Source organism: Triticum dicoccoides, chromosome 1B, assembly GCF_002162155.2.
Source record: "Triticum dicoccoides isolate Atlit2015 ecotype Zavitan chromosome 1B, WEW_v2.0, whole genome shotgun sequence".
NCBI lineage: Eukaryota > Viridiplantae > Streptophyta > Magnoliopsida > Poales > Poaceae > Triticum > Triticum dicoccoides.
Window position 1 is genome coordinate 430,511,541 of NC_041381.1, and position 16,517 is coordinate 430,528,057.

Consider the following 16,517-nt stretch of genomic DNA (forward strand, 5'->3'; position numbering starts at 1 on the left):
CCCCCCTTTCCTTCCCCCCTCCCCCTCTCCTTCCCTCTTTCCACCTTCATGAGAAGGAAATAAAGGGGGGCCGAATCCTACTAGGAGTGGAGTCCTAGTAGGACTCCCTGCTTAGCGCGCCGTGTAAGGTGCCCCCTCCACCATTTACTCCTCTGATAGTATCATCGTAGTGCTTAGGCGAAGCCCTGCGCGAATCACATCACCAACACCATCATCACGCCGTCGTGCTGATGGAACTCATCGACTCCATCGACACTCTGCTGGATCAAGAGTTCGAGGGACGTCATCGAGCTGAACGTGTGCAGAACTCGGAGGTGCCGTACGTTCGGTACTTGATCGGTTGATTCGAGGAGACGTTCGACTACATCAACCGCGTTAAGTTAACGCTTTCGTTTTCGGTCTACGAGGGTACGTGGACACACTCTTCCCCTCTCGTTGCTATGCATCTCCTAGATAGATTTTGTGTGAGCGTAGGAATTTTTTTGAAATTGCATGCTACGTTTCCCAACACACACCCTATACATTTTCCGCGCGGAGAAGGAACACATTTCATAAATGTTTATCATTTAAAAATACATGATTAAAATTTTAAAAATATATGTTTAGATGTCTGCTTTTTTACATATTATAGTTTTTTTATAAAGTAGTATCATTTTTTGTATTTGTCAAACAGTTTTTGAAATACATGTATTTTTCAGATATATATTTTTAATACTTATTCAACATTTTTATAATACTTGTTCAACATTTTTAATACTTGATCAACATTTTCAAATACCTATACAATATTTTTAAAATACTCGTCCAACATTTTTTAGTACTTCTTCAACATTTTTCAAATACTTATTCAACATTTCTAATACTTATTAAACATTTTTCAAATACCTGTACAACATTTTCTAAATAATCGTTCAACATTTTATAAATACTTGCTCGACATTATATATATGCATAGTAATACTCTTCATCGCCCAGGGTGCAGGATAAGTTATGGGAAACATTTGTTTTTAGCCGGATGATTTCTTCCTCGCGTAAACCGCTCTCTCCGCTCGACACACGTCATGCTGGGACCCACACACCTTTCTCTGCAGTGAAGCTTGCGACGACCATCGGGGTGTTACGACGGAGCATCGCCGCACCAGCGGTGGCGCTGCAGTGAAGCATGCGGCGGTTGTGGTGGCGCTACAATGAAGCATACAACAACCATCGGGGTGCTCCCATGGAGCACGGCCACGACGGCGGTGACACTGCGATGAAGCATATGACTGCTGTCGGGGTGCTGCAATGGAGCACTATCATGCTGGCGGTGGTGCTCCAGTGAAGTAGTGCGGTAGCTGCCGGGCTGTTGCGATGGATCTCCGCCGCCCTGTTGTGGTCCTCCTATGAAGCATCGCTGACGCTCGTTGGTGGAGCATCTTTGCGCTAGCAGCGAGGGGACGCAATTCCTGGTGTGAGCCGGGGTAGTGTTCCTTCCCCACGGTGACGTGCTTGTTTTCTTAGCCGATGCGTTGGCAGATCCAACAGTTGTGAGGGAATGGATCCAACGACTCGACACCCGACTGATTTCCCCAGGAAATCACTTGGTTGATCCGTAGCAGGTGCCATAAGTTATTCTTCACCCGAAATAATCTACGATCTTTTCATAAATAAATTACATTTGGAATACAAATAATTACATTCATATTGATTCACTACGTAAAATTTGGCATAATAAAACCAAAAAATGGTCATAAGACTAGAAAAATTGCATTTATGTATATTTTACACTATGTTTTATGTTTATAATTTTACATAACATAAAGTATTTTTATGGCAATTATATATTTTCTTACGTTCTCTTTTATGCTGAAATAAAAATAATTACGGAACGTAAAATTACGGTGCGTTAATGTTAAAATAGAGGGGGTGAAGAATAACTATTTCTTATACAAAATTAAATCAAGAAACAAGAACAGAAAACCGGAAAAAACAAAAACAAAAAACAGACCGTGGCTCCCGCGCGGCTGGGCCTGCCCGTCTTGGCTCCGACAGACACGAGCGCTTCCCCCTGTCTCGCGTCAAGCGAGAAATAGGGGTGACCCCTCTCGGGTCCGTCACCGTCAATCGGCTATCAGCCGCTTTAAAATTCAGGGACGACAAAGAAAATCGCTAAAAGTGAACATGGATGGCCCAATAGAGCTGTGGCCAATGAAGGCTTGCATCGCGTCTTGCCGACATGCGATATCCATCCGTGGTAGACTGGTAGAGCCACCTGCCAGCCTGACACTGAAAGCGTAGTTCTCCATTCCATCCATCTTTTGCTACCACAGTGCCATTTTTCTGTCTGCTAGGAGCATCTGACAGTCGGCACTCGGCACGTGCTCAATCGGTGCCACTTTGATCTGTGAACTTGTTATATTTGAACGAGGGTGACCAGTGAACTGTGATTCTGCCAGGATCTCTCGCAAAGGAGAAAAAAAAAACTGCAAGCATCATCGAAAGGGCAACCCTGCGCAGCAGATATCCCTCCTGGAGCTACAAAACGAACCTTTAATGCAAATCTGCACAGAGGAGAGGTCCTGCTTTTCGGACCGAGCGGCTCACCGAACTCCGCCGACTGATCGCATCGCCTAGATGCCTCCGTGGCACCGAACGCGACACCACGAACCAACAGGTGGCGCCGGGCACGGGAGCGGAGGTCAAGGAAGGGCAACACGTGACGAGCCCTTTCCAACACGCAGGCGGGCGTCGTGGCCGCACGCAGCAGCTCGCAGCCTTTGCGTGTCCCTGGACAAAGCGCGCGTCCGCCGTCCCGGCGCCGGACGTTGACAGACGACGCCGCCGAAGAAAGAAAGTTGCAGCCGGACTCGAACGACTCTCCCTCCACCTTGAAGAAGAATCAGGCGTACGCCTAGTTTGATTCTTAACAGTATTTTCTTCGCGTACATGACGACGGTCTATTCATCCACATACGTGGCCTGTCGAATCGCGTCATCTGTACTATCGGTATTTTACGAACAGATCGTCGCAATCTTTTATGCCAATTAAACAGCTGTTTGAGATGGATCGCTATGGAGCCGCGCAGACGAACTGAGAAACGAGCCAAAATCAGCCGCGAGCGCTTCCCAACTGTAATGTCAAATTAAACAAGTATTTTTGTCAATGCGCTGGGCATCCATGGTGCAGAGTGCTACTAGAGGCCGCTTCTCCTTGCTCGGCGTGGTTATTCTTTTTTTCGAAACGGAATCGGCGTGGTTATTCTCGACTCTCGAGCCTACCAGCAGAGTAGTTAACAAACCAGCACTGCCACGCGAAACTCTACCGTGCCGCGTGTCCCGGCGGTTTCCGAATGCGTTTTATTTCTTGATTAAATAAAGAAATGCGTGCTTTTTCTCTATAGCGTGTTCATATTTATTTGCTATAAGCAGTACTGCAAGTAAGAATTACGCATTATTATTACAAAAAAGTTAAGCATTGATTATTTGTAAATAAATCAGGTTTGAAGTAAATAAATCCGACATGTTTCCTATGAAAATAAAAATAAATCTGACTGACCAATGCTGTGGTCTCACAGTGCCAACTCATGCCCTCCGAAATAATTTTTCTTTCCACCACAAAAAAAAGGTCATTTGCAAGCTGATAAAACATAGTAGTACGCAAACAGCTACTCCCTCCGTTCTAAAATAGATGACTCAACTTTATACTAAAGTTAATACAAAGTTGAGTCATCTATTTTGGAACCGAGGGAGTAGGTAAAAAAGAGAATCATAATTCGCATCACTGGCAACAGACCCCACTTAAGATATTTTATTTTCGCAGTGAGGTACCATCCGTTAATAAGCTCAAAATCAAGGGCACATCCGTCATATCCGGCACCACCTTCTTTCTTCTAGCGATCTCCTCCGTGCCTCTTCTTCCCCTCGAGGACAAAAAGAGCCCCGAGAAGGAAAAAAAAAGCAGGACTCCACACCTGTGGGCTTCTACTGCGAGTCCGGCAGTTTCTTCTCCTCCACGCGAAGGCGGAATCGCTCCACGTCCCGAGAGAACCCCGAGCCGGAAAACTCTCCCACCGCGGTGGCGGCGGCGTCGGCAGTCGCCGACGATCGGCGGCGGCGGAGATGTTGGAGGACCAGGTCGCCTTCCTGCTGCAGAAGTACCTCGGCAACTACGTCCGGGGGCTCAGCAAGGAGGCCCTCAAGATCAGCGTCTGGAGAGGTGAGGAGCCCCCGCCCCCTCCCCTTCCCTCCCCCGTCCCCACACCAGTACTGCCCCACGCTCGCTTCAGCCCGCTCTGCTGGTTAGCTGGTTCAGTCCGATTGGTTCCTCGCGGGTGATCAGGGAAGCGCTCGCGGCTGATTTTGGCTCGTTTTTCAGTTCGTCTGCGTGGCTTTGCTTGTTGCTGTGAGTAATGTTTCTAGTAACAGTGGCGGATTGCTGTGGAACGGCTGTTGTGAGGTCGAACCCGAGCTTAGTGTGGTGCGCATGCTTCGTTTTGGCAGGCAGCGTCTGGGCACTGTCTGTTGGTGTTGTGAATGGATGCAATGGGGATGGCATTGTAGCGAGCTTGAGCTGGTTACTGTAGGTGGAAGTTGGATGCTCCGGTGCCCCCCTCTGATCATAGAACTCTTTATTCTTCATTTATTTTCCGAGAGAATATTCATGCAACAAATACATTCATGTTGTGGTATGCCCAGCCAATTGGGTATTAGGATTTGATGGGCGTAACATTGGTTATATATGTTCAGAGAGGATCCAACATTTTTCTTTTCATATTCTAAGTGTTTCTGTGTTTGTACTTGCAGTTGTAGCGTTGAGACATTGGGCAGTGTTGTGATGGCTTACTGTATTTTGTAGAGCTTACTTGGTGGTAATTCACTGGTTGCATCAGCTAGGGCCGAGAGGGCTAGTGTGAGCCTTTGCCTGTTGGTAGATAGTGTGAATATGCCACTGATGTTCCCGAACATATATACTCATGTCACTTGGTCAAATATCTCCATTTAGTCACTCAAGGATACCCCTTGAACTTACATGTTTGCAATAACAATGCATATGGCTGAACCCTGAAACTCTGGATAACATATATCCCTGAGATGCTGCTGTGCAACCAAATATGCTTAGCGTTGTAATCTTAGTACCAAATGTGTCTGTACCACATGGAACAAACTGCGTATATAAGATGTATTTCATTTTGAAGCCAGGAACTGTATTTTGACCATGCCTGTCCTATTCTGCTGATCCTCAAATCTGATTGTCTGGAACACGGTGATGGGATACACTCATCTGGACTCTGGCAAAAAGAAGAGAAATATGATTTTATGGTGGGTCATCCTATCAATGGCAGAGCTACGGGGTGGGTACCAGAGCTGGCTGCTGACACTGAACCATGCCATGCTGTCTACCGACATCGGCGAGGCTCTGGATCCCATCCTTCAGCACATCGCGCCCCCTTCTACAAGCCCATGTCAGATGATTGCTGGGAGGATAATGTGATATATGCAGTTCCTGGTCCCCACTAGCGGGACTTGCTCTCTCAACCAACAATAGAGAGTCAGGAAGACAAAATATGAGTCAGGGTATTGTTCACTTAACTGATGTAGGTTGTGTGCATAAAATCAATGGAATTGATCCTCTATCATCAGTTTTGTTAGAAGTAGCAAAGTTTGTGAGACGGAGTGTAGACAATTAAGTCATACAAAGGACTTGCTTACGCCAGTTAACGAAAGAAAATCTTGTGATAGTTGGAAGCTGTAGAATTAACTGGTGCTGTAGTGGAATTGGGCAATGGGTGTGTCTGCTGGGTCAAACATTTGCTTCAGTGGTTGCCATGTTGCGATGATCGTGAGCCAATACACATTCTACGCACACACGTGTGCACACATGTTCTCCTTCTGCTGGCTATAGTTCATGTTCTGATAATGATATTGGCCCTCTTCTACTTCATGTGTTTTCTGCAATAATATTTCAGGTGATGTGGAACTCACAAACATGCAGTTGAAGCCTGAGGCGCTCAATTCATTGAAGTTACCTGTGAAAGTCAAAGCTGGTTTCCTTGGTTCAGTTAAGCTCAAGGTCTGTAGTAGTTACTTAGGTTATCCGCATCATTTTGCCTTAATCATTGATGGTTTTTTGTGTGTGATATTATCGAGTATGCTAAAGGATGATTGCACAAATGATTATTAGGTCCCTTGGAGCAGACTTGGCCAAGAGCCGGTTTTGGTTTATCTTGATCGTATTTTTATATTAGCTGAACCAGCAACAGATGTTGAAGGTTGCAGTGAGGATGCTGTCCAAGAGGTCAAACGAACTAGAGTTAGGGTGAGCAATTTTTGACACTAGTTAAGTTATTTTGGCAGTTGTTGCCTGAACTGTGTATTAGTGACCTACTGTTTATCGAAACAGGAGATGGAAATGAAATTATTGGAGAGCCAGCAACAACTGAACTCCGAACTGGTACGTGTTGGTACTTGGCCTTTTTATAATTGTGTGTATATTTGTGTACTGTGATGATGAACTACCTACATAGCTTGGATATTCAATCTGACCATGTTTTGCCTGCTGTTGTGTGGGTTGGGACTTGGGAACCGACCATGTTAACATGATTATGCTTTACTAAATTTTTGACTCAAACTTTTCATCATCCCTGAAGAATTCGTCATGGCTTGGGTCTTTTATTAGCACTGTGATTGGAAACATCAAGTTATCCATTGGCAATATTCACATCAGATACGAAGACATAGAGAGGTACTTAAATTTCTGTTTAGTGGATGTATCTTTCAGGGTGCATATAAGAATACCATGAATTTTTTCTGTAGCAATCCAGGCCACCCTTTCGCAGCAGGTTTGGTACTTTCAAAGCTGTCAGCAGTTACTGTGGATGACCATGGGAAGGAAACTTTTGCCACTGGTGGAGATTTGGAACGAGTGAAGAAGGTATATTCTCCTAACTTCACAACATTTTGGTTCAGTCATTAATACTGGCATACAAAGTAATACACAAGGTCTACTACTGGTTGCTTCTGTGAATCCAGACTTCCCTAAAGGGAGGTGAGGACTGGAAACCAGCTTCTGAATCGCAGAATAGAAAGCTATTGTGGACAATACTAGGTGTTAAAGACGAGCAATTCAAATTCCTTATTTTCTCATACTGCGTTGATTCTTTACACAAATTATTCTGCACGTCTAGAAGGGATAATGCGTTGATGTTAACAGAGAATGCATCCTTCAAGTTACAGAAAGATTGCATATTCCCCCCTCAGATTCATTTACTGGGCCTTCTGTTTTGCTTCTGATAGTCGTATTTATGATTCTTGCATGTTGATAGCTTATATATGATGGTTTTGCAGTCTGTTGAACTTGAGAGTCTGGCGCTGTATTTTGATTCTGATAGCAGTCCTTGGAGCGTGGATAAACCCTGGGAAGATTTACTGCCTTCAGAATGGAGTCAGGTAGCTTACAATTGTATTTGCTAATAAATATATGTAGGGCTTGAGGGTGAAGCTCTACATGTAGGCAGTTGTCTATTTTAGTACAATATCTAACTGGACAGCTACATGGTGAACCTTGAGGGCCAGATACTGTGCTGTACTGAGGCATTGGAGGATGGGTCTTGTGCTTTCATTGGTTTTGTCTAATAAGTTTATTTTCGCTTGATGAATATTTACTGGTTCACAAAATGTGTTTCAGGTTTTTGAGTTCAGAAAGCAAGATAGTTCTAGTACTGCTTCAAAAGCTCACACTTACATATTAAGACCTATATCTGGCAAAGCAAAATATACAAAGGTACACATTGATGAAGCGAAGAGAAGCGGACAGGCATTGCAAAATGCTGCTGTTGATTTGGATGATGTTACTTTGTCTTTGTCGAAGGTTTCTAACTCTTGGCCAACCACCCCCGTCTTCTTTTAAATGACAAAGCAGCAATGCTAATGGTAGACTGGTTTCTTCAATTCAGGATGGCTACAGGGACATCTTGAAGATGGCTGATAACTTTTCTTCTTTTAATCAACGGCTGAGATATGCTCATTACCGACCATCTTTACCAGTGAAATCTGATCCGAAGTCTTGGTGGAAGTACGCATACAAAGTAGTGACTCATGAAATGAAGAAGGCAAGGTACATGGGTTCTACAACCTTCTGTGTGTATGGATTATGTGTTGTTGTTTATCATGTATAGGTATTTTGTTTATCAGTTTATAGTTATGATATTCTCCTACATAACAAAAGATTGTGTCTGTATTATGGAGGAATGGTCATTTATGTTTGGGTTTACTTAACAGGAATCCCTACATGCCTACTGAAATTTCGTTTTAATCGTGATGAGACTAGCATTCAGTGTGAGCCGATCAACGTACTGATAGAACTGCACTTCCATGCACACAGTGAAACATATATGTGGAAATAAATTGAGCATTAACAAAGGAACCAAGCCACATCAGTTGCCAATTTGCCAATTGAACCTTATAATTTTTTTAGAAAATCAGGGATCCTTCCCTGGCTCCATTCTATTTAAGTGAAAGCCCCAGTATTACGATTGATTTTAGGTATTACGACATTATAGTATTGTCCTTTAGAATACTCATTGGATAATTCTGTTTCGTGAAGCACCCTTCATAATTAATTATATATATTCGATGTTGAGTTCGGCCTATTGACTATATGATGTAATGTCATGGTCTACTTTTTTTGTGCCTGATTTTCTCATTGGGTTCGTGTTGATATATCTTGTTAATGCAGTGGAAGTCTATCTTGGGAGCAACTACTGAGAAACGCAAGACTTCGAAAGACATACGTATCTTTATATGCGTCCCTTCTGAAGTCTGACATGAGCCGTCCGGTTGTTGAAGATAATGAGGAGATTAATAGCCTGGATCGTGAACTAGATATGGAAGTTATTCTGCAATGGAGGTAGTACGTTTGTTCTTTGAGACATGCTCTATGAAGATTATCTTGTAGATATTCACCGTTAAGGATTTGTTTCAGAAGTTCATAATAATGTGGAATGAGGTCTATCTGAATACTGATATGTTCCATTGGTCCTTCTTAAAATTACTTCATGCCTGACATGTAAACCTCATTTCACATGATATTGTTATCTTGCATGCAACTATTGCATAATATCTCTTTTTGAACGCGCTGTTCATTCCTTCCGAAGTTGTTCTTTCTTTAAAGACATATCTGAACCGTTATGCCTGCACAGTTCTGATGTAGAGTGAATAAGTTTCGAACCACTGAGGAGAACGAACCATAGAATCATCTAATGAACATTGCGCGATATGGCTTTTTTTTCATTGAATTTGAGCTATGTAGTTTCACTCCAATTGTTTCAACTGCATGATCCTCTATGAGTTGCTCATTGCTTAATATTAATCTTTTTTTCCTTTGTGAAGGATGCTGGCCCACAAGTTTGTAGAACAGTCAGCAGAAAGACAGCATGCTCAACAAAACAAGCAGTCCTGGTGGTCATTTGGATGGTCTGTCTGATCTATACAAACTCGCATTCTCTGTATTGTACAATTGTGTACTAATGACTTCTTCTGCGTATAGGACTGGCTCTTCAAAGGATGATGGAGACTCAAAGAGTTTTAGTGATGAAGATTGGGAAAGGTTAAATAGGATAATCGGGTACAAAGAAAATACGGAGTATATTCCTGCTCAACAAGATATGAAATTGATGCAGTTTTATTTTGAAATACGCATGAAACATAATGCATCAAGGCTTATCATTGATGGTTCAGAGTGCCTTGCTGATCTTTCATGTGAAGATTTCCGCTGTAACTTGAAAATGTATCCAGAGGCAAAAGTTTTTGATCTGAAGCTTGGTTCCTACAAACTTTTATCTCCATATGGCCTGCTTGCTGAGGTTTTACCATTTTGTTCTTGTAATTTTACCTTTTAGAAGTTATTCAAATCATTTATGACTGAACGATATCATTATATGTCTTACCAGAGTGCAAGTGTTGTTGATTCTCTTGTTGGTGTCTTCTCCTACAAACCCTTTGATGAGCAACTGGACTGGAGTTTTACAGCCAGGGCTTCTCCTTGTTATATAACTGTGAGTTATAGTTATCCTTTAAAAACCTCTAGTGTGCACATGCTTGTCTTACCCTTTGATGATCATTGTTGTTATTCCGGCAGTATTTGAAAGATTCCATTGACCAAATCGTTGCCTTCTTCAAGAGTAGCCCTACAGTTAGCCAAACCCTTGCACTGGAGACTGCTGCTGCTGTACAGGTATATACTCATAATTCACTTGAAGCACGATTTGTTTATATGATAATATGATTGATTCTTCTGCATCTCTTCTATTGAGTAACCATATCTTTTGATTTGTGAAGATGACATTAGATGAAGTGAAACGCACCGCTCAACAGCAAATGACACGTGTTCTAAAAGATCAGTCCAGGTTGGTATGAATTATTTTACTACTGAAAGAACTATTCTTTGATGGGCACCAGAAAGATACTATAGGATACCAATTTTTAAGGGATTGTGGGCTAAACGAGATCTCAGCGGTCTTCTCGGTAGTTGTCTATTACATGGATCCTGCATAGGAGGGTATGTGTATTGAAAGTAGGGTGAGCAAGCGACGCCAGGACCAAAAGCTTATGTCCTGGCTTCTTCTCTTTATTCTCTCGAGGGATTTTAATGGTAGGTGGAAGATACTAATCTAGATGGGATTTAAACTAGTAATGACGATCGATATCAGTGAAGTAATCCCGGAACTCTAGAAACCGTGAAGAATTTCTTCCATTTTGTTAAATATCGCGAATATAGTGGAAAAAACTCTAGAACGTTCCTTTGAATGGAATTGTTCATTGGGTTCGACTTTTTGTTCGACAAAATAGAAAGCTGTCTTATTGTAAGGTGATTCATTCAGAATATTTCTTATGTGCGGTTTCAAGATGCTAAAAAAGTAGATTTGGTAATCGGCTTTTGAGCTCCATTATGTGGACTTCATCAATTTTTGAATTATGGACTTGGCGGTAGTGGTCAATACTAACTGCACCGTCTAAATGCTCCCTGACCAAGTTTGTGTACTCGTCAGGGTTGAGTTGAGGGGCACCTCCTCGAATTCGATGTAGCAGTCGTGCGCCTTGAGGGGTAGGGTTGGTTGTTGTGGCTTCAGCATAGCTAGTGTTTCACAGCGCTCTCTGGGTCTTTAAATATGTGCCTTGTCTGGGACGTTAAGGCAAGATCTCCAAGTTCAGCTCATAGATGACTCCGACCTAGGGATTGAGATCCTTAGTCGGTTGAACTTTGGATTCCTCGCGGTGCCTTCCTCATCCAATATGAGTCCTAGCCCTGTAAAATAGGGTACTGTTGTTCTAGAAGATCCCCTTGTACTCGTTTTTTTAGATGTATTCTTGTATATTCGTGGACTGGTCTCTCAGAATCCCATTTTTCATAGAGATGTCTCTTTATTTGCTCTGCCGGTAATCTTTGTTGTGAGTAATGACAAATGATTATTAGTAGCCATAACCTAGTAATTAAATTTGGAGTTGTGGCCTATGAAGCATATTCAATTGCAACAAGGGGAGAGTGTCTTAACTACCTTACTTCAGCCTGAAAGACAAGAATACCCAAAACGAGATTATATTATAAGTATTTTTCAATACTATCAACTAAGCCGATTTAGGTTATCAAGGCATTGTTGATATACATTTCAATTACTTCTCACATTTATATCTTTTTTTCCGATGTTAAGTACTCCCTCCGTCCCAAAATGTAAGATCATTTCTGACACTATGATAGTGTAAAAAATGGTCTTACATTTTGGGACGGATGGAGTATTATTTTAAAAAGGTTAGCTGTATGTTCTTTGTATTGGTTTTTCTGAATGGCTATTGAATCCACATATAATCTCTGCTAGGTTTTCACTGAATCTGGATATCGCTGCTCCTAAAATTACTGTTCCTACCAAGTTCCGCCCGGATGATGTACATGAGACTAAGCTTTTGCTTGATCTTGGAAACTTAATTCTTCGGACAGAGGTCATGTTTACTCTTTGAAGTAAGACTTTCATATCTACAAGTGGTTGAATTTATCTGTTGCTGATGTTTCTTGTCACTTCAGGAGATATGGGATTCATATTCTTCAGAAGAGCAGGACATGTATTTGAATTTCAATTTGGTGCTCAATGATGTATCTGCATTTCTGGTGGATGGTGATTACCATTGGAATGACACATCTAAAGAAGTCAATTTATTGCCAGTTATCGACAAGTGTGGAATTGCTTTAAAGCTTCAGCAGGTGCGTACTAGTCCACCGCCCGCCCTCCCCCCAAAAGAAAGAATAAATAACAGTGGGTATAACTCATCCTTCTGTTACGCAGATCCAGGTAGAAAGTTCACTATATCCTTCCACAAGACTGGCAGTACGGGTGCCTTCCTTGGGGTTTCATTTCTCTCCGGCACGCTATCATCGATTGATGGAGATTTTAAAGATTTTTCAAGACACCAATAGTGAGAATAACAGTTCAGACCTTGCACATTTGTGGGATCAGGCTGACTTTGAGGGATGGTCTTCTCTTCTTACATGGAAGGTTTGGCTTCTATTCTACAGAATTGTATACTCCTTCTATCGCTAAGAGGTTAAAATAGAATCCATCTGTCACCAGTTGGTAGCTTTCTATATCTAATTGATAATTGCCACCACCCCTTCGGCGTACTGTGCACCCTACTGCCAGTGACCTGTGTCTTATGTTCAATTTTTTCCCTAACATAATAACTAAAGCTGCAAACCCTCGTTGTGCACATTATTTTAGTCCTGTGTAATCCAAAATTTTAAATAATGGTGCCCACAGGGCAATTTTAAAGTAGACCTCTTAATAAATTTGATTTTACTATTTCTAACAGTTCTCTATGACCTGTTATTAGGGTGTTGGAAACCGAGAGGCTGTTTGGCAACGAAGATACTTGCGGCTAGTGGGGCCATTTCTCTATGTATTTGAAAATCCAGAGTCTACAACATATAAGCAATGGTCCAGGTTGTGCACTTTCCCACACTTACTTTTTATGCAAATTTTGATTTAGAGCTACTGTTAAAGTTGAGTTTTCTAGCTCGTAAGTGATTTTTGTTTTTGTTGAGATTTTTATGTCAGACCCTTCCCTGGACCCTGCGCAAGCGGGAGCTACATGCACCAGGTTGCCCTTTAATAGTTGCCTTGATTCTTAGATATTTTTATCTCAATGTTGGTTGCTTCAAGACTTCGTGGTGATTCAGCCTTGTGATATCACATGGCTTAGTTTCTTCGATGTTTCCATAAAGGAGCTCAATCCGTTTTTGTCTATGCCTATGATAGTGATAGTGATGTAATCATGTAATTGACTTGTGATATTTTTTATTTGTGTTATGTGCCTGGATATTTGTTTCGAGTTTAACTTTTCATCTATTTGTGTTGCGGTGCAGTTTAAGTGGGAAGCAAGTTCATCAGGTTCCTACTGAGCTTACAAATGGTGTGCAAAATATTGTGGCACTGCACGACTCTGGTCAAGTCAATCCCAAGGAACGGTGTAGTAGCTGAGCTTATTATATTCAGTTCATTAGCTTCTAAAAGATTGTAATCGGGCATGTTACAAATGGTTTTCTACATCAGCAATGACATGGCAGAATTAACACAACGAACAACTATAGCAATGAAGAGTCGTAGGTTCTTGCAATCCCTTTGACATAATTGATGATTTCAATTGATTTTCTTGTGCAGATTCTGGAAGATACTGGTGCTTTGATACTGTTGTTTGACAGCGAGGAAACAAGAAAAATATGGCAGAACCGCTTGCAGGGTGCTATATATCGTGCATCGGTACTCCCATTCCCTTTCCCCTTTTTTGCGTAGGTTTCCATTTTGTCTTCTATTGTTATCCAGATAATAACTAGCATACTTGCAGGGTTCTGCCACAGTTTCCAATTTTCCTGAAGCTGCTTTCACATCAGAAGCTCGCTCTTTCAAAGGCAGTCTTCCTGATGTTGTCAACATAGAAAAATTGTTTCTTGCTGGTATTCTTGATGAACTAAAGATCTGTTTTTCGTGTGGCTATGAGGTATTTTTTTGTTACCCAATGTTCTTTGTAATCTTGAATCTATTGTTAATGATGTAACTTTTACTGTTTATAGAGTAACCACAGGCTAAAAAAAGTACTACTGGCTAAGGAGAGCAGTTTGTTTGAATTTCGAGCAGTTGGTGGTCAGGTATACCTGTCCCTTATGTACATGCAGTCCTTGATACGTGGTTCATTTTACTTACCCAATTTTTTGTGTGCAAACAAATAGGTTGAACTCTCAATGAAGGGTGGCGACCTACTGATTGGCACTTTTTTGCGGTCACTGGAAATTGAAGATCAGTATTTTTACCCAGGGAGTCCTGTACCAAGGTACTTGGCAAGGTCCTTCATCAACAGTATGCAAACCAAAGAAAATCCCACTCCTGCTCGAAAGAATAGTTCAGAAACTAAAGGCGCCCCACTAAAGAAAAGTGACAGCGAGGAAAGGTTTTTTGAAGCATCAGATGATTTTGACGAATTTGGAACACCTATGCTAAAAGAGAGGAGTATATCAGATTATTTTAGTTCCCAAGATGTTTTACCTACTGGCCTCCCTTCCTTGCAACCCCCTGCATTTAGTCGAATTCCTGGTTTGTTACCAGGCAGTGAAATTAAAATGGTTGGATTCACTTCCGAAGGAAGTGGTACTTCTGATAGTTTTGTGAAAGCTCAGATTGTTATATATGATCAGCAGTCTCTCCAGTACAACAACTTGGACACCAGGGTAAATATCTTAATATCTAAAAGTTATTCAGCACTTAAGGCTTCAAGTGTGTATATAAACTGAGCGGGTTCCCAACGGCAGTTGTGATATCTGACTTTTCCTTTTGTTACCAGGTGGTTGTAAGTGTTGCTACTCTAACCTTCTTTTGTCATCGGCCAACTGTCCTTGCAATCATGGAATTTATGAATGCTATTAATCTTGCAAATGACCCTGATAGCGACAAAGATAGAAACACAGATGATATTAAGTCTGATAATGTGGTTGAGGAGCCTAAATCTGATCTGGAGTCAGAACCTGTCATAAAAAGGTTGCTGTCTAAAGGTAAAAGCAGAGTAGTTTTTCATCTTACATCAAGCATGGCAGAGGCACAAGTATTACTGATGAAGGAAAATGGTGATCTACTTGCTACTTTGTCACAAAATAACCTCTCAACTGATATCAAGGTATGAGCATGTCTAGCTTATATGATTGATTTTGGTTTAGTTGACCTTGCATAACTGACTATCTTTGGTGTTATTTAAGGTGTTCACATCCTCATTCAGTATAAAGGCTGCACTTGGAAACCTCAAAATAAGTGATGATAGTCTTCGTAGCAACCATCCTTACTTTTGGGTCTGTGATATGCGAAATCCGGGAGGATCTTTTGTGGAGGTACTACCATGTTACTTGTTGTATTATTTGAGTCACTACTTGGCTAGATGTAGCTCTTAACTGCTCTTAACTTCTATACTCCACGTCTTCCTATTCTTGAATAAGCATTTTTCCTGACTTGAGGAAGTAAGGTAATTCTTTAAAACTTTGTGCAGATTGACTTCTGTTCATACAGTGTTGGTGACGAAGACTACTGTGGGTATGACTACAGTCTTGTAGGGAAGCTCTCCGAAGTTAGAATTGTTTATCTTAACCGTTTTGTTCAAGAGGTATGCTATTTAAAGCTCATCTATGTTCTCCTTTTTGTCAATGACCTAAGGGTTCTCTCTTCTTTTCTTTATGTGTGCAGCTTACTGGTTATTTCATGGGTCTTGTCCCTAAAAGTTCTGATGGTGTCGTAAAGCTGAAAGACAATGTAACTAACTCAGAGAAGTGGGTTAGCAAAACTGATATGGAAGGATCGCCTGCCCTCAAGCTGGATGTTTCTTTCAGTAGACCTATAATTGTTATGCCTCATGATACTAATAGTCATGAGTAAGGATATCTCTCTGTATATAATGTTTTATATTCACCTATCTTTGTTGCATTTAATAAATGGTTATTTATGGTTGCAGCTTCTTGGAGCTTGATGTCCTGTACATAACAATCCAAAATGAGTTCCAATGGATAGGTGGTGACAAGAATGAGATGGGTGCTGTCCACTTGGAAATTTTAACAGTTACGGTAAGTCCACTGCACCTACATGTTTTTATTTGGACGGCCACCATAGGGGACCAACCTACTAAAACATTTTATAATATCAGAAAAAAATATATACAAACAGGGATTAGCCTAGCCATTGCCCAGTGAGAATCTTTGATCAGAAACTTTTACATGTATGCTAATTTGGGGTTGCTCCATCAAAATACAACTGTTCAGCAATGTTTCATACTTGTTCCTTCAAGTTTAAAGTAAAGGACAAAGAATAAAATGGAAGGGTGAAAATGAGACCACACGTTAATGGTTATGCTGTCTTCTCTTTAGATCTGATGAGAACAAATTGTTTTCAAGCAAACCCCCTTTTTTGGGAGTTTCCGCCCACAATTTGGAAGATGTTTACAATAAGTAAATGTGGAATGAAAGGA

General features: G+C 41.4%; 1 protein-coding gene across 1 annotated transcript in view; it reads left to right on the forward strand.

The window, feature by feature from the left end:
- Positions 1–3,900: 3,900 nt before the first annotated feature.
- The window catches only part of LOC119339338, a 32,939-nt gene continuing 20,322 nt past the window's right edge, over positions 3,901–16,517 (forward strand). Inside the window, exons 1-29 of the mRNA XM_037611443.1 lie at positions 3,901–4,194; positions 5,945–6,048; positions 6,160–6,294; positions 6,379–6,429; positions 6,626–6,720; positions 6,792–6,909; positions 7,323–7,424; positions 7,663–7,845; positions 7,931–8,091; positions 8,713–8,883; positions 9,366–9,449; positions 9,523–9,838; positions 9,926–10,030; positions 10,114–10,209; positions 10,314–10,381; positions 11,849–11,969; positions 12,052–12,228; positions 12,311–12,520; positions 12,855–12,964; positions 13,387–13,483; positions 13,682–13,780; positions 13,866–14,018; positions 14,092–14,166; positions 14,248–14,742; positions 14,856–15,185; positions 15,265–15,393; positions 15,549–15,662; positions 15,743–15,927; positions 16,008–16,116. Of these exons, the coding sequence (XP_037467340.1) occupies positions 4,098–4,194; positions 5,945–6,048; positions 6,160–6,294; positions 6,379–6,429; positions 6,626–6,720; positions 6,792–6,909; positions 7,323–7,424; positions 7,663–7,845; positions 7,931–8,091; positions 8,713–8,883; positions 9,366–9,449; positions 9,523–9,838; positions 9,926–10,030; positions 10,114–10,209; positions 10,314–10,381; positions 11,849–11,969; positions 12,052–12,228; positions 12,311–12,520; positions 12,855–12,964; positions 13,387–13,483; positions 13,682–13,780; positions 13,866–14,018; positions 14,092–14,166; positions 14,248–14,742; positions 14,856–15,185; positions 15,265–15,393; positions 15,549–15,662; positions 15,743–15,927; positions 16,008–16,116 (4,290 nt within the window). The 5' untranslated portion in view covers positions 3,901–4,097. The remainder of the gene's footprint in view (positions 4,195–5,944; positions 6,049–6,159; positions 6,295–6,378; positions 6,430–6,625; positions 6,721–6,791; positions 6,910–7,322; positions 7,425–7,662; positions 7,846–7,930; positions 8,092–8,712; positions 8,884–9,365; positions 9,450–9,522; positions 9,839–9,925; positions 10,031–10,113; positions 10,210–10,313; positions 10,382–11,848; positions 11,970–12,051; positions 12,229–12,310; positions 12,521–12,854; positions 12,965–13,386; positions 13,484–13,681; positions 13,781–13,865; positions 14,019–14,091; positions 14,167–14,247; positions 14,743–14,855; positions 15,186–15,264; positions 15,394–15,548; positions 15,663–15,742; positions 15,928–16,007; positions 16,117–16,517) is intronic.